At 56.9% G+C, this 20,441-nt stretch overlaps 1 protein-coding gene across 5 annotated transcripts in view; it reads left to right on the forward strand.

The window, feature by feature from the left end:
* LOC119517569 (NADPH--cytochrome P450 reductase) overlaps window positions 1-20,413 on the forward strand; it is a 71,855-nt gene extending 51,442 nt beyond the window's left edge. For all 5 annotated transcript variants that reach the window (XM_037814398.1, XM_037814397.1, XM_037814399.1 and 2 more), the window contains exons 3-16: window positions 10,547-10,595; window positions 11,988-12,116; window positions 13,602-13,751; window positions 14,152-14,276; window positions 14,747-14,836; window positions 15,294-15,392; window positions 16,413-16,529; window positions 16,614-16,732; window positions 18,270-18,451; window positions 18,586-18,735; window positions 19,002-19,272; window positions 19,355-19,500; window positions 19,736-19,821; window positions 19,922-20,413. In XM_037814398.1, the coding sequence (XP_037670326.1) occupies window positions 10,547-10,595; window positions 11,988-12,116; window positions 13,602-13,751; window positions 14,152-14,276; window positions 14,747-14,836; window positions 15,294-15,392; window positions 16,413-16,529; window positions 16,614-16,732; window positions 18,270-18,451; window positions 18,586-18,735; window positions 19,002-19,272; window positions 19,355-19,500; window positions 19,736-19,821; window positions 19,922-20,066 (1,858 nt within the window). In that variant the 3' untranslated portion in view covers window positions 20,067-20,413. The remainder of the gene's footprint in view (window positions 1-10,546; window positions 10,596-11,987; window positions 12,117-13,601; window positions 13,752-14,151; window positions 14,277-14,746; window positions 14,837-15,293; window positions 15,393-16,412; window positions 16,530-16,613; window positions 16,733-18,269; window positions 18,452-18,585; window positions 18,736-19,001; window positions 19,273-19,354; window positions 19,501-19,735; window positions 19,822-19,921) is intronic.
* The last annotated feature ends 28 nt before the right edge of the window (window positions 20,414-20,441 follow it).

Below are 20,441 nucleotides of genomic sequence, written 5' to 3' on the forward strand. Positions count from 1 at the left end.
TCTCTGCAGTCTCTCATTTTGCTATTAATTGTGGTAACCTATATATGACAGAAACTTTCCCATCTCAACCACTTGCAAGCTTACAGTTCAGTGGCAATGATCACATTCACAACCTTATGCTACCCTCACCGCCATTCATCACCGAAACTTTTCCATCCCCCTAAACAGAGACCCTGCGCCATTATGCAAAATCTCCCCATTCCCCCTCGCCCCCGCCCCGGTGAGCTCCACGCCACTTTCCATCTCCTGCATGTTCCAGTTCTTTCGGCAAATGGAATCCTGCAGCCCCTGTCCTTTTCCCACACCTTCGCTCTCACTCCTGTCGCTCTCCTCTCCCACCTGTCTCTTCCTTCTTTCCTTGGATCACACTCAGGTCACGTCGTCGGCAAGAGTCACGTCATCTTCGTGTCAGAGGATGTTGCTTTTACTCCCGGTTGCTGATGGGCTGAATGACCTCGGAGTAATTCCTTTGACCTCAGTCTCTTTTCTCTCACCTGGAAAACAGTGGTAACTTTAGCCAGCTCCCAACTGGCTGAGTCCCTGCTAAGTGATCTTTAAGTCTCAGAAGAGAGGCCAGAGATCTGCCCGGGCTGAGCTGACATGGCCGACCCCTGGCCAAGGGCGGCCTGTCTGGCCTGCGTGGACTCACCCATGTGGTCCCAGGCGGCATGTTTGTCAGTATGTGCGGGAGGATGTATGGGTGGGGGCCAGGAGCGAAGCCTTAGAGCACCCTAAATGTCAGGGATCTAGGAAGCTTGGGAAGGGCTCTCTGAACAGGTCAGTACCCTCTGCCCTGCCCAGGGACACACCACAGGGTCCTGGGGACTTCCCTGACCCACCCGGGGTGGGAAGATGGGTGTGCAGGGTGGGAGCCAGCACGAAACCCTGGGCTTGGGACACCCCAGGCCTGGCGTTGAATTACCACTCAGGCCTTTCCTGAGCCAGTCCCTTCACCCTCAGAGTCTCACTCGCCTTATCTGGAGAGTGGGGACAGAAAGGCCTATCTACTGCACAGGCGGTCAGGGTGAAACGAAAGAAAATCAGGCTCCTTGACTGGTCGCTGGCTTACAACAGGCCCTCAGTAAATAGCTCCCTCTCCCTTTTTTGTCTTTGACCTGTGACCTCTCACACGCTCCAGTCCCTCACCTGCCAAAGGCCAGCCTCTTAGAGTGCAGCTGCCCCCACACCACCTGCATTCTCAGGAGGTTCTTGGCCCCAGAGGGGCCCTGCGGTGGCAGAGAGCTGTCTCCGTCTGCCAGGGCTCCTGCAACAAAACCCCCAGACTAACTGGCTAAAACAACAGGATTTTCTTGTCTCTCAGTTTTGGAGGCTAGAAGTCCAAAATTGAGGTGTCGGCAGAACTCCACTTTCTGTGATGTCTGCAGCGTCCTGGTGGGGGCTCTCCAGTCTTCACTCCTCCCATGGCAATCTGTCTCCCTGTCTCCCCGTCTGTCTCCTCCTGACTGTCCAGATAGCTTCTCCTTCTAAGGACTCCTGTCGTTTGGGGTGAAGGCCCACCCTGATTTCCTTTGGCCTCATCTTAATAGAACCTTCAATAACCCTCTTCATAAATGGGTTCACACGCACGGGCCTGGGAGTTAGGACTTGAACACGTCTTTGTGGGGGACACGATTCAATCCAAAACGGAGCTGTTTGTTTATTCAGGCTCCTGCAAACCACATTGTTTTCATCAAAGGCAGGTCTTTCGTGCCACTAGCCTTCTGCCACAGGCTGTGTGACTGCTTTGCCCATGGGAGAGGAATCTGGGGTCCCAGCATGTGAGAAGCCATCTCCCTTTGAGGGCACGCTTCCGAAGCAGGCATGCCCTCCCGTCCCAACCAGCCGGTCCCCACCACGGAACCGTGTCTCGGCTCTTACCCTCCTCTCTGACCTTGGGGGCCTATTGTCCTGGAGCCCGGAGAACTTGGTTGCCAGGCGCTGGGCTCTAGCCGTTCCCAGCCACTTCCCCATCTGAGGCTGAGGGCGAGGGAAAGCCCCAGAAGAAATCATTTCCACTGTGCAGCAAATTAAATTTGAGTTGCAGTTTTCAGAAATCCTTCTCAGTGTTGCTTGGGACTGGAAACAAAGTGAATCACCCCCGGGACACTTTGCTTCATCTGTGTCCAAGTGACTCAGTTCTTTCATGCACCCTCCCTTTAGTTTTCCCCACATGGTGGACTGCAGTTGACTTCTGAAGCCAGAACCAGAGAGGCTCCTGCTCCCAATTAGGAGCATAGGGCCCTAATTGGAACCTTCTGGGATGTGTTCTGGAGGCCTGGAGGCTCAGGCTCTTTGGTGGACTTTTTATTCTTGGGTGCCTGTGAAGGGACGCTCTGTAAAGCAAAGGTTCCTCGCCGGCGTGTGATGGGAGGTTAAGATGTGTTTATTTTGTGGCAAGACGTGTGCTCCCCGGTGTCCTGGGCTAGAAGGGGCTGTAGCATTGCCCTGGTGTCTTGGGCTCTGTTTTGTGTGGGACCAGATCTAATTTTACGTGCTCCCGGGGCACCCTGGCAGCCAGATCAACACGGGCTTTCTCCGTGGAGAAACAGCCCCACACAGCAACCTGCACAACTGCTCTCTGGTGACAGAAGAGCTGCGCTCAGCCCGCATGCCGTCCTCCTTTCTCTAAAGCATGGGGAAGGGGGAGGGTGTGTGGAGAAAGGGCTCTGATATAAACAGTTACCAAGGAGACCCGAGTGGGGTTGGAGAGGTTTCCTCCTTCCCTCGGTCCATACGGGGGGGGGGGGGGGGGGGGGGGGACCGCAGGGCATCATGGGAGGTTCCAGTCTTAAGTCCTGATTCCTCCCGGCTGGAGCTGCCAGATGTTGCTGTGCTCTCAGGCGAGTGGGGACAGATGCAGGCACGGGCTTGGAGGGGATGCCGAGAGGACTTCGTGTGGTCCAGTAGCACTTTCTGAGTTCAGAGGCCTGGTCCACCATGGCCCTGCTAGCACTGAGTAAAGGATGGACAGAGCCGGACCTTCCATCGTCAGCTGGCTCCCTGCCGGTTCACTGGAGAGAGCTGTAACCTTCCTTCTTGCCTAAGTACTGGAGTTGGGAGTGACAACCATGGGGTGCACGTACTCATCTCTGCGGGAGGAGCCCACCCTGAGAAGGTCAGTCCCAGAGAGCATCCCTGGCCCAGGGTGGAGGGAGGGCCCGGCACACCTTGCCCATCCACTTAGGTTCCACCAGACCTGCCTGGAGGGCTCTCCTCCGCTCCCCCAGATCCAGCAGCCTACAGCGCACCCGCTTTGTGCAAACAGGGCTGGAGGCCAGACTGAGGCAGACCCTCCTCTCCACTGCTCCCCTGGGCTGCCAGCACGGACCTCACCACTGGCTGCATGGCCTTTCTCCCCAGGCTCCTGGCAGCCTGGTGTCTGTGGCTTTCCCTCCTGGGACCCCTTCTCTGTCTCTGAGAATAGAGCCCAGGTCTTCCAAGAAGCCCTTCTGGGTTTCTCCAGCCTCCAGTGGACTCCCTGTGGCCCAAGCTGTCTGATGCACCCATGTGGTCTTAGCAGGCGCCACCTTGGCAGCTGGGTGCCTGAAGTCACAGAGCAGTCCCGACAGACACGCTTTTCTCCCTGGGTGTTCACCGAGTTCTGGGGACTGTGCAAGGCACCAAGAGAGGCTGCGGCAGTCAAGGTGGTGGGTCTGAAGTCAGAGGAACCTGTAGCCCAGTGAGGGCCATGGCTTGCCCAGTCCCGGGCCTGTTTGGTGGCAGAACCAGGCTTTGAACCTGCGTCTCTCCTGCCATGTGGCTCCTCCAACCTGCTGTGATTCTCCCCGCGGCCTGTTGTTCCCGACCTGGGAGAGGCCCTTTGAAGGCAGCGGCTCCTCGCTCTGGTTGCCCGCTGCCCGGCACCTGTTGCCTGGGCACGTGGGCAGAGCAGCCTGGCACTCGCTGGGCAGTGGGGTTTGCCTGTCCCTGCGTTCAGTAAGGCTCCAAACCCACCTTCTTGGCAAAGAAGCTTCTATGGAAATGTCTGTCCTTTGAAAAGAGACAGGAGTTGGCCCTCCAGCTGGTGTCAGGCCCTCTCAAAGGTGGGCAGAGGAGCCCAAAGGCCGTGCCAGGCAGAGGACTCAGGACCAGCTGCCCGAGACGTGGGTAAGAGGCCACGTGATGAGTGTCAGGCATGGGGTTAATTACTAAGAAATCCACTGATGCCCCCCCCCACCAGTGATTAAAGTCAAGCGCAAATTAAGCAATTAGAACACAGGGAGGAAAGTGCCTCAAGGGATGTGTGTGTCACCTTGAAGATGGTGACAGCTGACCTTTGCACCACGCAAGGTGCTCTGAGGGGACATATGAAGTTCCTGGGCAAGGGTTAGAGGAAAAATAGTGTGTTCACAGGCCAGAGGGAGAGGGCAAGGGTGCATGAGGCCAAGAGAGCTGGGAAGGCGGAGCTGGGCCTGTGTGCCAGGCGGTTTGGGCCGGGCCTGTGTGTGAGGTGGGGGAGCCGGGCCGGGCCTGTGTGTCAGGCAGGTTCTGGGCCAGGCCTGGGTGCGAGGCAGGGGAGACAGGCCTGGGTGCGAGACAGGGGAGACAGGCCCGGCCTATGTGTGAGATGGGGGAGCCGGGCCGGGCCTGTGTGTGAGGTGGGTTGAGGGCCGGGCCTGTGTGTGAGGTTGGGAAGCTGGGCAGGGCCTGTGTGCGAGGCAGGGGAGACAGGCCTGTGTGCAAGGTGGGGGAGACAGGCCCAGCCTATGTGTGAGATGGGGGAGCCGGGCCGGGCCTGTGTGTGAGGTGGGGGAGCCGGGCCGGGCCTGTGTGTGAGGTGGGTTGAGGGCCAGGCCTGTGTGCGAGGTTGGGAAGCTGGGCAGGGCCTGTGTGCGAGGCAGGTTCTCGGCTGGGCCTGTGTGCAAGGCAGGTTCCGGGCCGGGCCTCCTTGCTCTTCTTTATAATGTCTCTTCTGACATGGGTCTTGTAACTCAGGGCTTAGCTGTTCTAATTGTCCTTACCAGAGCCTTCAAAATCAAAATAATCTCAATTTCTCTCTATTCACACATGGTATTTCTTAAAATAAAAGTAATTCTTTTTATTTTCTTATTACAAAAGCATTACACGCTCGTAGGAAAAAAAGGGATTTGGGGGTGGGGGTTGGGAAATTGAAATTAGCCAAAAAGAGAAGAAAACAAAAAAGACTCATAATCCCCCAGATCAGGAGGGAACAAGTCTTAGCATCTTCTTGTATATCCTTCTGGACTCTTCCTTTTAAATAGAGTGGAATCACGTCATCCGTTCCAGGTTGTAACCTGCTTTGCCCGCTTAACAATATATTAGAACATCTTTCCACATCAGTAGATCATTATCTACCTTCTGTTTAACAGACGAACAGTGTGCATCGCATGGCTGTATTTGTAACCTGAGTAACCCGATCCCCTATTTTTGGATGTTTGCATTGTTGCCTCACCATTTTTTTTAATTATAAAATATATTTTGAAGTATAAAAATCATGTGAAAACATAAAAAGTTGGAAAATGATGGAAACCATCTCACATTATCTTAATCCTTCAGTGTCCTCTCAAAATGCTAGTGTTTCCCTTCAGGCCGTTTTTCTATGAATAATTGCCATGTGCATTCAGTTTTTAGGGACACTTGTTCATTTTTCCCTCCTGTCAGTTGTGCATTATACCCTGAAAGAGTCTGAGTGTGAGGGAAGATGTGTTTATCACCTCGATGGCACAACTAGCTTGTTTTGTGCCTGGCTTTGCGTTGCCATTTTCCATTTTGACCATGGTTTCTGCTGTGGGCAAGCTATACACAATGAATTGGCCACGGTTGAGAAATTGAGAAAGAAGAGTTCTGCATAAGTGAATTTTCCAAAAACTAAAACCTGGCCCTTTAAATGTCAACCAAATGCACTTAATTTGGGTTGTTTTTTTGTTTTGTTTTGTTTTGTTGAGATAAAATTCATACAACATAAAATTCACCGTTTTCACCATTTAAAGTGTACAATTCATTGGCTTTTAGTACATTCATCATGTTGTGCAGACTTTGACGCTATCTGATTCCAAAACATTTTCATCCTCCTAAAAAGTAACCCCGTACACGTTCGCAGCTACTCCCCAGCCTCCCCTCCCCCCAGCCTCCCCTCCCCCCAGCCCCTGGCGCCCACTAATCTACTCTCTGTCTCTGTGGATTTGCCTATTCTGAACATTTCGTAAAAATGTAGAAATTGCATTTTGTTTTGTACCTGCTTTTTCTCGTAACATTCCATCAGAAACATTTGCCTAGGTTGCTGATCGTTTTCATAGCCGTAAGTTTAAATTTAGATTTGATTTATGTTTAGAAGGTAATATATTCTCAAGGATCAAAATTCAAAAGGCACACAATGGTAGAACACTTCGTCGTGCACCTTGGTTTTTCGTGTAATGGTTCATCTTGGAGGGCGGCTCCTGCTAGTGTTTCAACAGATGCTTCGCGTTGTAGTCTGTGGTGAAAGCATACGTAGCCATCGCCGTAATGGTGGCAGAGTATTCCATGAAGTGAGTTAGGCCCTCCCTGTACACCTGTCCCATCTGCACTGAAAAAAGAAAGTGAAAAAATAAAGTCCCAGTAAAGGCTTGGAGGGTGCCAGACTGCTCTGTGGGCCGTGGGCACTTTGGTTCCAAGAGTTTCCTGCCAGGAAGCCGGGGAGCCCTGCAGATGGAACCAGGGGTCCCCACTGGGTGTCCCTGAGACAGCGTGGAGGGTCGGAGTGTTCCCAGAAGTCTGGAGACGGTTACTTTGATGTTCAGAGAAAATGGATACTGGGAATTAGAAATCAGAGACCTTGTCCTTGTCATCTGGAGACCAGGGTCTTGAGTGGGGGCCTTCAAATAAGAAAACACTGGGGGGACTGGGGATTTTTAGGGGAGGGGCCACCTCAGCTGGCAAAGCAGGTAACTGGCCAGGGCTTTGAAGGAAAAAGGGTTTGTACAGGGTGGTGACAAGTGGAGCCGGGCTTGGTGGCACTGCAGTAAGGAGGAGCCCTCTTCTGGGGCAGAGGCCTTGCCAGGGCGGAAGCTGAGGGTGGAGCAAGAAAGCATGGCTAGGTTTTGGTTGCCAGGAACAGAGGAGACAGAGAAGGGGTGTGTGTGTGTGGAGAGACACACACATGCACACACACATATATCAATACACATACTTACATGTTTTTCCCCTGACTGCAGAAGTGACAGAAGCCCACTATAAAAAAAATTTGGGAAATGCCCCATGCATAATCCCAACACCCAGTATACACAGTGAGCATTTTGGTGTCTTTCCTGCCATAGCAGGTTTTGAATAGGGAAGGGATGGGGAAACGTGATTTGGGAATGTGGATTTGGTGGCAGCAGGCAGGGCATTTTGGAGGAAGATCAGTGAAGATCAGTTAAGCTCACGTAGGAATGTGGTGGTGCAGCACATGGTGCAGGTGAGAACAGAAAGCAAGAGAGAAGGGGGAGACCTGGGAGCAAGAGTGCAGAGAGGCTGAGGTTTCAGGCCTGCAATCCTGGGCAGTAGCACCCAAGACCCAGCATCCGGGCACTTGGGGCCTGCATTTTGGTGGGTCCTGTCCTGGCCATCTGGTGTGCTCTCTTCATGGAGTGGGCGCCCAATGCCCAAGGGGACAAACAGACTCGGAGCACGCCTCTCCCATTTCTAGACCATGGTCCGGGAACCAGAGCCCCAGGCCTCCCTGCCCCCACGGCCCAGTGCCAGCTTCCAGGGCCTCTGCAGGCCTCTTCCCTGGCTTGTGTTCCCGAGGTCCGTGGCTGCCCCTGGGTCTGTGCCTCCAGCGTGCAAAGCCTCTAGGCCAAGGGGGAGCAAAGTCGCAGCTCTTTGTGGGTGGGCGGGGACTGAACTTGGCCGTGTGGGCTGCCAGGTCCCAGACCAAGACCCATTTCAGTGCAGCTTGTTGCCGAGAGTGGACAGAGAAGGGCGGCAGGCCTGGTCCTGCTCATGTTGGGGTGGGTGGGCAGCTGCCTGGGGAATGCTGGGTGATGGGGTGTCTGGGGTGGAGGGTCTGCTCTGCGTTCCTGGGCAGCCAGGACATCGCTAGGTGGGGACGTCCGAGCAGCTGGCTCCTAACTGCCTCCTCCTGACCTTGGTGGAGCCGCTGTCCTGTCTAGCTGGAAGCCCTCGGGCCCCCTGGGGCCAGGGGAGAAGAAGCCGCAGTGGCCAAGTCGGGCACAGGCCCTGCATCCCGTGGGGACTCTTTGTGCAACATCATTTAATACCGAGTCCCTGAAAATAGCTTTGGCCATGGAGCTACTAATGGCCTTGGCACTAGTGGAAAAAACTAGCATGTACCTAAATATGAAGCTTCTGATATATTTATGTTTATGTTTATAAAATTAGATGTTCAAACAGCTTTGCAGAAGCATCCTTGAAAGAAACCTTCACGTTCTGTAAACTTTTGCAGCAACTCCAGGCCTTCAGCCTCAAGAGACGTCACTTTTGCATCATTGTCATGAATGTGTTTTTATCTTGGTGCTCCACTTTTTAATTCCTTTATTTTACTACACTTTTCTGTGCATAGGAGGCTGTAGGGTATGGTGGCAAGAGCAAAAACCTTGGGTTCAGACCCAGGCTACATCCTTGCTGCCCACTCACTGGCCGTGTCTCCAGCCATGTCACCGTGATGGGCGGTGTAATCAGGCCTCAGGTGACACACCTATGAGTGGGTACCCAGAGTCACACCCTCAGGGTGGGCCTGACTTGTGCAGGGGCTTTCACGTCTGTGATCTCATGTAGTTTCCCTGCGACCCCAGTCCCTCCCCCCAGAGTCCGCAGTGCCCTGGTCGTCTCCGCCAGCGGGCGCACCCCAACAGTGGGAGCCGGGTGAGGCTGTCTGGCTGGTGGTGAGGTCATGGGCCCTGACACTAAGCACCTGGACTCCCTGCTGCAGCTGGAGGCAGAAGGGAGGATGGGGAGCTCCGGAGGCCCCAAGAGAGCCCTGATGGGGGAGAATAGTCAAGCCTCTGTGCCCTCCCTGTGCCCACCATCCCCCTTCCATTCCCTGCCCACCCCAGACACAGCCCCCTCCAGGCCCCTTCCCTCTGCCCAGCTCTGACTCCTTGCATGGCCTAGTCTCGTTTCTTTAAAGATGCAGCCTCTGGCCTGGCCTGGTCTAAATTGGAAATTGGGATAACTTTATCCACTCTGTGAAAACAATTTGCTGAGGAAGCAAATGGTGGGCATGTAGAGAAGGCCAGCTGTCAGTTCATTTCTAGAAGATACTGCCAAAAAGCAGTTGAGCCCTATTCCTCTTCCACTGGCAGCAGTGGGAATTCTGCACGTCTTCACCTGTGCATGATATTGTCAGTCGTTCATTTTAGCTACTTGCATGGATGTACGTATATCTCATGTTTTTAATTTGTATTTCTCTGGTAACTAATAACATCAAGCACCTTTTCAGATGATTTTTTTCTTTTCTTTCTTTCTTTTTTTCTTTTTTTTTTTTTTTTTTTGGTTATTTAGGTACTTTATTTAATAAAGTGCCTGTTCAAGGCTTTTGACTATTTTTTTTTTCTGTTGAATTATCTTTTTCTGATTGATTCATGAGAATTTCTTATATTCTCAGTACAAGTCCTTTGTCAGATATGTGTACATTGCAAATTTCTCTCTTGCTGTGGCTTGTTTTTCATTCCCTTAATGATGGAGTTTTAGTTGGGATCAAAGGTATTTTAGTGTTCAGACTTGGCACTTGATGCAGACTGTCTGTGTGTCACACATCCTAGGATCTACCATCCCGAGGAAGGTACATTTTCCCACCTGACTGTCTTAGACCAGGGTTACCTCATTCACCCTGAGAATCCCTGGTGGTTCCTTAGATGGCACTGCAGGCCGGGGGCAAGGGCAAGAGAGAGGAAAAGGGACAGGAAATGGCGAGGGAGAGGCTGGCAGCTGGGAGTGGAGAGTGGCCAGACGACCAGGTCAGCGCCAGGCCTCAGAGGACCGTGTTCTGCTGGGCAGTGTCACTGGCTGGACCAGCTCAGAGTGGGAGCAAGTGCCGGGGACCACGGAGAAGGGGCTGCTTAGATTAGGCCCCAGTGCAGGGAAAGGGGAGGTGGTCTTTGTCAGGGTGGAAGGTGGAGTGAGAATGGTCTGGGTGGATGGGGTGTCAATCAGCAGTCCCTGGGGTTTGTGGAACGGCGTGGTGGGATTGAGTGGAGCAGGGTCAGAATTGTATTTAAGAGACTCCTGGGGACTGTGTGAGGCAGAAGTTGCAGGAGGAGGAAGATCGAAGTGAGAAAAGGCCGATGAGGGAAGGAGACAGAAGACCTTGGCTCTTCTTTGCTTCAGGGTTTGCATCTATCCGGGAGTAGGAGGTGTTGTCTTTGCAAGGTGTTGGCATTGTGAGAGAGTTTGGGTTGATTGTAGGTCAAATGGCGAATCTGAGCCGGCCCAGGAGCCCAGAGCCCTGGGTGCTCCAATCCTGCCTCCTGCAGCCCTCCTCCTGGACCAGGGGCCAGCTGCTGGCTGAGCCACTGGTGAGTGGCCGGGGGCAGAGCTGGAGTGTCCCCTGGACATCCCGCTAGAGCCCCTGCACCCATACCCACGGGGCACTTCTGTCTTCCAGGACCTCCTCTGTCAAAGAGAGCAGCTTCGTGGAAAAGATGAAGAAGACGGTGAGTTTTGTCTCTGGGCGCTTCGCAGTGAGTCTTGGCCCTGGTGAGCATGCAGGGGCGTCCCGCAGAGGCCAGCTTCAGGGACACGAGGAGTCCCCTGGCCAGGAGAGGGCGGGTGGGTGAGTGAGAGCCAGAACCCAGGCCCGGCCCCCTTAGGTGGCATTCTGGTCTAACCAAAGCCCTGCACTGATGTTTTCCCTTGCTTTTTGAATGTTTATTTCTTGAACAAACCAAATTATAAAAATGGACACTCCCTCTAACTCAGAATGTCACCCATTCTTCTCCCTTCCATCGCAGGCTCCGTCCACGGCAGCTGCACATCTCACCATGTTCACGGCACAGCTACTATTTTAATCTCTGTTCGTTTGTGTTTACTTAAGTACTTAATTTTATCAACAGGTACTATAGTCACAGAGTTAAAATCCAAAATGTAAATCATTCAGTAAAAAACACCCCCACCCATCACCCATTCCCAGTTCCCATGTACAACCAGCACCCCTAATCCTCTCTCTGGCCTTCCAGAGCTTCCTTACGCACTTGCAAATACAAACAAATATATTGTGTTATATTATGTCACACTTTTTTAAAACACAAATTTTGGCAGATTACATATGCTGATAAAGATATTGTTTTGTTTTTTAACCGAATACGTCTTGGCGATCTTTCCACACAGTGCAGAGATACCTTCCTCATTCTTTACTGTAGCTGCATGGTTTTTCCATTATATGACTATCTGATGTACCATAATTTGGTTTTTGTTTTGTGTTTTTAAATAAGTTCAACACTGCCCTGCTGCTGGGCACTTGGGATATTTCTCCTCTTTTGCTCTCAAAAGCACTGCTGTGTGGATATGGAGATCCATTTGCACATTTGCTGATCTGTCTACACAATAAAATCCCCAAAGTGGAATTGTCAGATCAAAAAGTTTATGCGTTTGTAATTGTGAAGGATGCTGCCAAATTGCCCTCCTAGGGGCTAGGCCGGGGCACACTCTCAGTGGCAGTGTAGACAAAACCTTGTTTCCCACGGCCTTACCAGCGGTGGGTTATCAAACACTTGGATTGTTGCCAGTTTTCTGTGTAAAAGAAAGAAACCGTTATCTCATTGTCATCTTAATTTGCATTTTTCTTATGAATGCACTTAAGCAGATTTTTATATACTGAAGTGGCATTTCCTTCTCTCTTTTTTTGTAAATTTTTTATTTAAATCATCAGCCCATTTTCCAGTTGGGATTTCCTGTGTCATTAAAACATGTCCAAAGCGTGCTCCTGAGCAGCCTCACATGTGCAAGTCCCGGTGGCCGCGGTGGCCCGGCCGCGGTGCTGAGACGCTGGTCCCTGGAGGCCGGCTGGGGCGCAGGCCCCACGCTAAACCCCGTGTCCGGCCTTCTAGGGGAGGAACATCGTTGTGTTCTATGGCTCCCAGACGGGCACCGCTGAGGAATTTGCCAACCGCTTGTCCAAGGACGCACACCGCTATGGGATGCGGGGCATGGCAGCCGACCCCGAGGAGTACGACCTGGTGAGCACCAGCCCGTGCCTCCCTCCCAGCTTGCCCCTGCAGGGACTCGCCTCTGGCCCATGGGAGAGGCCTGAAGGGCTGACATAGCCATAGGGGTCACGGGGATGGGTTCTCTTCTCACTGGTTCCAGCAGGCAGGCAGTGCCCAGGCTAAGGACCCTGAGAACCCCTGGGCCAGGCCCAGCGGGACCCGAGGGGTGCACCTGGGTGTCTGCTCCCGGGGATCCCACACTCAGCGCTGGGTGCTCCAGGCTGCAGGGTCTCACAGGGGCTGCCTCGGGCCCTGAATGGGTCAGGTGGGGCCCAAAGAAGTACAGGGTCTCAGAAGATCAGGTGGGGAGCTCTGGGCCCTCTCCCCTGCCCCAGAATGCAGTGCAAGAGCACCAGGTTGCAGGGCAGAAACCTGGGGTCGGGGCCTTTCCCGTCTGCCAGGGAGGGCAGTGGGCTGGATGGGCTCCGAGAACCCTCCTGTCGGGAAGGAGGCTCTCACTGATGTGTCCGGCCAAAGAGGGTGGGCAGAGGCCACATGCAGCATGGCGAGGCCCGGAGAGCCTGAGAACCCAGGGAAGGACCTCAGCTGGGAGCTGCCGGAGTCCTCCCCTCCTCTGCTTCTCCTGTCAGCTCTTCTCGGCCAGCTCCTTCCCACCCAGGGCCGCTGCCCGACTGAGTCCTGATGTCCTGGTCCCTGCTGCAACCTGGCCCCAGCCAGCCCCTCAGCCTTGCCTCTGAGGGCCGTGGGGGTCAGGCTTGCTCCCTCCTGCCCCCAGGCTGGCCATGTTCCTTCTCCACCGGGTCTGGGTGCCCCTGTCCCTCCCTCACATGGCCAGGGCCCTCCAAAGTGCAGGAAACTCCGACAGCCCACTTGCTGCTTCTGGGTCAGGGGCCAGGGGTGTAACAGTCAGGCCACCGGCTCCAGGTGGGGGCAGTGGTGAAAGGGGGTCAGGGGAGGGAGGCAGGGGCAAGGGGTCTGGGGGAGAGTTCCCCAGGGATCTGCCTTTCCACTTCCCCCCAGTAGAGGCTATCACTGGGCTAACTGGGCTAACTTCAGGGAAGCCACTCCCTCCACTCCACCAAGGTGTGGCAAGTCCCGTCCCTCACAACCAGCTCCCTCCTGAGTCACCAGCTGCCACCACTCCATGTCCCAAACCAAGCCCATCATCCCCACCTTCGGGGTCTTGGTGACAGGCTCCCCACTCATCCATCTCCAGCCATGGGCTTTCAAGTTGGACGAACAATTGGTTCGTGTTTTAGTGACAGCCAAGGCCACCCTGTGTCCTTCCCACTGGCCTGCCTTGAAGCCCTCCTGCCCCCTCGTGGCACCTTCCGGGCACAGGGAGTGGCCCCTCACTCTCATCCCACAGTTCCCTGAGCAAACCTGGCTATGAGCCGCCAGAGGGCAGGGCCAGCCCTCAGTAGTCCTCACCCCCTGCCTGGTGCAGACCTGACCTGAAGCCGCTCAGCACGCGGTCCCTGCCCTTGTCTCCAGGCTGACCTGAATAGCCTGCCAGAGATAGACAACTCCCTGGCAATTTTCTGCATGGCAACCTACGGTGAGGGCGACCCCACCGACAACGCCCAGGACTTCTATGACTGGCTCCAGGAGACAGATGTGGACCTCTCTGGGGTCAAGTATGCGGTGAGTCACCCGGCTTTCCCCAGTGGCTTCCTGTAGGCTCTTGGTGGCCTGCGGTGCCTCTCCTAGGCCTCCAGACCCTCATGTCCCAAAAGAATTCCTGCAGCTCACTGCCTTGTTCTGATCAGCCAGGGCAGGCAGAGGTGTGGAGACAGGGAGGCTCCCAGCTAGCCTAGCAAGGAGCTCGTGGGTGGGGAGCCCTGGGGGAAGCTGCCCTGGGACCCCAGTGACTAAGTGCTTTGCCTCCGGTTTCCCCAGCCCCGGTTTGCTCCAGGGGTACTGGTGGTTGGAGACTAAAGACCAGGGCGTGTGACAGGTTGTCCAAGACTTGGCCACACGAGGCTGAGCGCTGGGGGGAAACCCACCCATCCCCAGGCCTGAGACAGCCCCTCCATCCACACAGGTGTTTGGCCTCGGGAACAAGACCTACGAGCACTTCAATGCCATGGGCAAGTACGTGGACAAGCGGCTGGAGCAACTGGGTGCCCAGCGGATCTTCGAGCTGGGAATGGGAGACGACGACGCGAAGTGAGTGCCCCAGGCCCAGTCTGCACACTCAGCCCCCTCCCTGGAGCCTCCACACTTCGGTTTAGGGAGCCACGGTTTAGGGAGCTGGCTGTGGGATGAGAGGGGGCAGCAAAGCCATGGCCAGGTACTCTCTGGAATAAAGTGACAAGGAGCTCCCCCCACCACAGTCCTGCCCCATGGACCGTCTTGGCTTTCCTGCCTCTCCCAGCGTCCAGCTCAGAGAGCACATTCCTTCCATGATAAGCACAGACCCTCCTTTAGATCATCCCTGATGCCGTCGTCTACTGTATCACTGGGTGGACCAGAGTGAAAGGAGCCCTGCAGCTCTGGGTGGCGGGGGTAGGGAGGGGAGGCTGCCTGGCACCCCTCCTGGGGCCTGAGCCCGTGATGTCTGGGGCCAGACTGTCACCTGGGCCAGCTGCCGGGATCTGGCTCACCTGAGGGCTGGCCCCTCTCTGCCCTCCCCCTAGCTTGGAGGAGGATTTCATCACGTGGAGAGAGCAGTTCTGGCCAGCAGTGTGCGAGCACTTTGGAGTGGAAGCCACTGGAGAGGAGTCCAGGTGAGCATGTCCCTGTGGATTGGGGTGAGGCCTGAGGGGAGGCACCCCTAAGGAGAGACCTGGCCTGGGGGGGGCAGCAGTGGGGGTGCAATGAGGAGAGAGGCCACCCAAGCTTTGGTCCCACACAGAGGACCTTGGGTGTTAACCTGACAGTGACAGGTAACTTCTCACGGAATCACCTTGAAGTTCGCTTCCCAGCCTGGAGCCCCAGGCCCGCCCAGCCCTGCCCCAGCTCCCCCCAACCCTAACTGCAGGCAGCTCTGCATGAGCTCCCTCTCCCTGCCCTCTCCTGCCTCCCCCTCTCTCCTCGCCTCTGCTCACATCCCACCTGGACCCCTCAGCCCCTGGCCGGCCCCAGCCCACAGTCTCTCCTTTGTCCTTTGACCTCCCTCCTCTCTCGGCACTGACCCCCGCGGCCTCCCTGCGCCCGGCCTCACCCCCACTCTCCCCCTTCCAGCATTCGCCAGTACGAGCTCGTGCTCCACAAAGACATGGACGTGGCCAAACTGTACACGGGCGAGATAGGCCGCCTGAAGAGCTACGAGAACCAGAAGCCGTGAGTAGAGGCAGCGGCTCAGGCAGCTGGGGATGGCAGACAGCTGGCAGCCCCCTGCCTACCCCCACAGGGCTTCATGCACAGCCTCCACAGTGTGGGACTTCCTCCCCTCGCCCCTTGTCCAGGAGGGGTGCAGAGTTGGCCACACCCCCATTTTCATCTCCAGTGCCCAGAAGGCAGGCATGAACTCAGAGACGGAGGGAACTACCCAAGAGAACAGGACGGCGGCCCGTGCCCAGTCCCTCAGGACCCCACCCTGAGCCCAGGTGGTGCTCTCTGGCCCGGGGCTCAGCCTTCGAGAGACCAGCACCGGCTCAGTTTGTCCTTAATTGGCTTTGTAAATGTTCTCGGGCAGGGGAGGCATGCTCACCGGCCCCTAGACGGACGCAGCGAGGTAGGCTCTGGGTCTAAGTTGGTCTTTGGCCAAAGAGCTCATTCCCTTAAAACCTCCCTCAGTGTTTGTTCCTCTCTTGGGCCCCGACCTGCCCACCGCTGGCTGCAGGAGCCGGCCCAGGATAGTCCTTCCGGAACCACTGAGATCCAAGGCCGGCCGCCCTGCTCTGGGCAGCCCTGCTGAAGCCCTGCTGTAACAAGGCACCCCAACATTTCAGTGACTCTACAGAGTAAAAATCTGTCTTGGTCATGGTACAGTCCAACACCCGTCCAACTCCCCACCGTTGCCGAGGGACCCAGGCACCCTCCACCCTGTGGGTCCGTCTTCTGAGGCCTTCTCCACTTGTACTCATCCCACCAGGGAGGGAGAGTGGGGAGGATCGCACAGGTGTTTCAGAGGCCAGCCTCAGTTTCCATATCTGCCCACTCAGTAGGGTTGCTGAGAGCCCTGGTTTTGCTCAGCCTGGGAGAGCCCTTGGTGAGGTTTCCTCTTGGGCCTTGGAAGCCCAGGGAGCCCCAGAACAACACTCAGGTTTCCCAGATTTTGACTTCAAAAGGGTCCCTTGTGGGTGGGGAGATTCAGATCCAAGACCTAGCCAATCACTGAGCTTCTCTCCCCCCACCCAGCCCCTTTGATGCCAAAAATCCATTCTTGGCTGAAGTTACCACCAACCGGAAACTGAACCAGGGGACTGAGCGGCACCTCATGCACCTGGAATTAGACATCTCAGATTCCAAAATCAGGTACTGGCTGCCCCCACACCCTCCGCTGCCCCTGGCCTTCCGTTCCACCTGCTGAGCCTTGCTGTGCCTCGCTGCTTCCTCCAGGTATGAATCTGGGGACCACGTTGCTGTTTACCCAGCCAATGACTCTACCCTCGTCAACCAGCTCGGGGAGATCCTGGGTGCTGACCTGGACATCATCATGTCCCTGAAAAATCTCGATGGTGAGTCTCGGAATCCAGGCCACCCTCCTCTCCCCTGTCTTGGCGAGGCCCGAAGACAGAGCTCCTACTGTGGCCTGAAGCCCTTGGGAGGCTCTCTCTCAGGTTCTGGAGCAAACTCAGATGAGATGCAAGAGGCTGGAGGATCTGGCCCTCTTCTTGGGGTTACCCTTCACGGAGGGAGGAGTGCTCATCAGAGATTGCCCAATGCCCAGTCAGAGCCAGCCCCAGCTGCCCACCAGCCTCCGTCTCCTACTGGGCAAGAGTGGACAGAGAGGCCAGAGCCCTGGTTTCCAATCTGGCTCCCCAGGGACTGAGTGCTGTGGGTCCTGGCTGGTCTCCCCTGCTTTCAGGGCCTCCATTTCCTCCCCTGTAGAATGTGGGGGTTGGGTTCAGCACTCCTGACGGCCCTTCCCGGTCCACTCAAGGATGCTGAGAGGGCCAAGAAGCACTAAACACATGCTGGCCTTGCCCAGGGCCTGCGGGGCTGCCCAGCCTGAGCTACTCGCTAGGACCCACCCCCACTCCCTAATTATCCACCGACTTGCGGCCCAGCTCCAGCACCCACCACCCGCTGAGCACCTAGCTCCAGCCCAGGTCCACCCTCACCTGCCCGTTTGCCCTCGTCCTTAGTGAGCCTCCACTGTTCCTTCTCAACAGTTCCAGAATCAGCCCTTGAGAGGAAGGAACAGCACAAAAAGGGCTACTTCATACCAAAAACTGCCGGCCAGCCACTGAAGCCAGTGGGTGTGCGGGCATGTCCCGCTCTGTAGGGGGCATGTCCTGTGTGCAGTCAGAGGCAGGACTTGGGGGGGGGGGGGCGTGGTGCTCACTCACCACCACCCCCAGGAGAACCTGCAAGCTGCTCAGAGAGAGGGCAGCAGAGGCCCAGATAACCCCCCAGCAGACGTGTGGCTTTACAAAGGACACACTCACACCCGCAGTGTGAGGTTTTGAGAGGCCAGAGTGCTGATTTCTGGGCCTGGCCCAGGAGGGCTCCAGGCTGCTGTGCACACAGAGATGTGGAGTTTGCAAAAACTCCTCAAGCTACACATATATGACTAGTACATTCTGTGTATATTACACTTCAATTAAAAGGTCAAAGTCCTCCAACAAATAGGCCCCAGCCTAAACACAGAGCCCCTGGCCTGGCCCAGGCCCTCTCCAGGGTCCCTGGCAGCCCTCTAGCAGTCCTTCGATGGTTCCTCTGAGCACAGGGACAAAGAGGCTCAGGGAGTGGCTTGTCCCTGGTCACCCACCTATATGGTAGAGCTGGTTCTTGGCCCTGAGCCCAGCACTGGGTCCTCCTGGGCCAGGCAGAAGCACCAATATGGGCATTGCCCAACCGTGAGCCTGGTGCCCACACGGGGACAGGCCCAGTACACGGGCAGGCAGGACTCAGACGAGGTCTGGCCTGAGGCTTGGCCCAGGACCAAGGAAGCACCTGTAGCCACTGCTTTCTGGAGAGCGGACCTGAGGCTCAGTCCCCACCCCTTCGGCGGTGGCCCCTCACCCCAGTTCCTGCCTTCCCCCACTGCAGAGGAGTCCAACAAGAAGCACCCGTTCCCCTGCCCCACCACCTACCGCACGGCACTCACCTACTACCTGGACATCACCAACCCACCCCGCACCAACGTGCTCTACGAGCTGGCCCAGTATGCCTCAGAGCCCACCGAGCAGGAGCACCTGCGCAAGATGGCCTCATCCTCGGGCGAGGGCAAGGTAGGCCTGCGGCCCTGCCAGCACCCGGGGGTACCACCTTGGCCCTGTGCTGCAGCTCTGGGAAGCAACCCGAGGCCTCCCCCGGGCCCTTCTCCAGTCCCCTCACCCCACGTGTTCTGGGCCTCTTCCCCCAGGAGCTGTACCTGAGCTGGGTGGTGGAGGCCCGGAGGCACATCCTGGCCATCCTGCAGGACTACCCGTCCCTGCGGCCCCCCATCGACCACCTGTGTGAGCTGCTGCCTCGGCTGCAGGCCCGCTACTACTCCATTGCCTCATCCTCCAAGGTGGGAGTGCTGCAGGCCCCAGTGCTGCCCCCCTGGTGCCGGGCCCGGGGCATCAGCAGGGCTGGCCTGGAGTAAGATGCTAACTTTTCTCCAGCAGAGAGCCAGCCCGGACAGTTGCTGGGAGGGGGCCTTTGAAGGGGTTTGGGCAGCACGAAGCAGGCACCCACTCGGCTTGGGGTGGCAGGCTGGGCCACCTGGGAGAGGAAAGTGGCCTCGGCTTGCTCAGGAAGGGGCACGCTGCTCTGCTCACTGCTGCCCCCCACCAGGTGCACCCCAACGCCGTGCACATCTGTGCCGTGGCCGTGGAGTATGAGACCAAATCCGGCCGCATCAACAAGGGCGTGGCCACCAGCTGGCTGCGGGCAAAGGAGCCGGCGGGGGAGAACGGCCGCCGGGCCCTGGTGCCAATGTTCGTGCGCAAGTCCCAGTTCCGCCTACCCTTCAAGCCCACCACGCCTGTCATCATGGTGGGCCCCGGCACTGGGGTGGCCCCCTTTATCGGTTTCATCCAGGAGCGGGCCTGGTTGCAGAAGCAAGGTGAGCGCCGGGCCCCGGCAGGTGGGGGGCGCGGGCGGCGACGGCCCGCGACCCGCACTCACCCGGCCCGCTACTGCCCCAGGCAAGGAGGTGGCGGAGACGCTGCTGTACTACGGCTGCCGCCGGTCCGACGAGGACTACCTGTACCGCGAGGAGCTGGCCGGGTTCCACAAGGACGGCGCCCTCACCCAGCTCAACGTGGCCTTCTCCCGCGAGCAGCCTCACAAGGTGGGCCAGGGCCGGGGCGGGCCTCTGGGGATGGACAGGAGGCGGGGCCTCGGTGGGCGGGCAGGAGGCGGGGCCAGGCTGATAGGCGGGGGCGGGCCTCGGTGATGGGCGGGGGCGGGGCCAGGCTGATGAGCGGGGGCGGGCGTCGGTGGATGGACAGGAGGCGGGGCTGGGTGATGGGCAGGGCGGAGCCCCGGCGACTTGGCCCTCCGTCTCCCGTCGCCCTCCCGCGCAGGTTTACGTGCAGCATTTACTGAAGAGAGACAAGGAGCACCTGTGGAAACTGATCCACGAGGGAGGCGCCCACATCTACGTGTGTGGGTGAGTGGGGGGCTAGCGAGAGGGGCGGGAGCCAGGCCCGGCCGCTTCGTGGGGGTGGCCCCTTCCCCAGCCCCCAGTGCCACCTTCTTCCTGCCCCCAGGGATGCTCGGAACATGGCCCGAGACGTGCAGAACACCTTCTGCGACATCGTGGCTGAGCTGGGGGCCATGGAGCACGCCCAGGCCGTGGACTACATCAAGAAGCTGATGACCAAGGGCCGCTACTCCCTGGACGTGTGGAGCTAGGAGCTGCTGGCCTACCTGCCCCTCGCCCCCTACAGGCTCCCTGCCCGTGTAATCACTTTCCTCTCTTCCAGGCTCCTGGGGGGCTTCGGCCGGGCCTTGCCACAGGAGGCCCAGTTCAGACTCCTCCAGGCCGAGATGTGCCCTTCTCAGTCCACACAGCCGGGCCAGCTCGGCCATCCTCAGGCAGCCCAGCCCCAGGGCACATGGCCCAGGGCCGCGGGGCCTGCACTCTCTGGACGCCTCAGGCCCCGGTGGTTGCCATGGAGGGGCCCCTCCACATGATTTTCAATGAGTGTAAATAATTTTAAATAACCTCTGGCCCTTGGAATAAAATTCTGTTTTCTGTATTTGCCTGAGATTGTTTGAGCAGCTCTG

This window comes from Choloepus didactylus, chromosome 21, assembly GCF_015220235.1.
Source record: "Choloepus didactylus isolate mChoDid1 chromosome 21, mChoDid1.pri, whole genome shotgun sequence".
Classification (NCBI taxonomy): domain Eukaryota; kingdom Metazoa; phylum Chordata; class Mammalia; order Pilosa; family Megalonychidae; genus Choloepus; species Choloepus didactylus.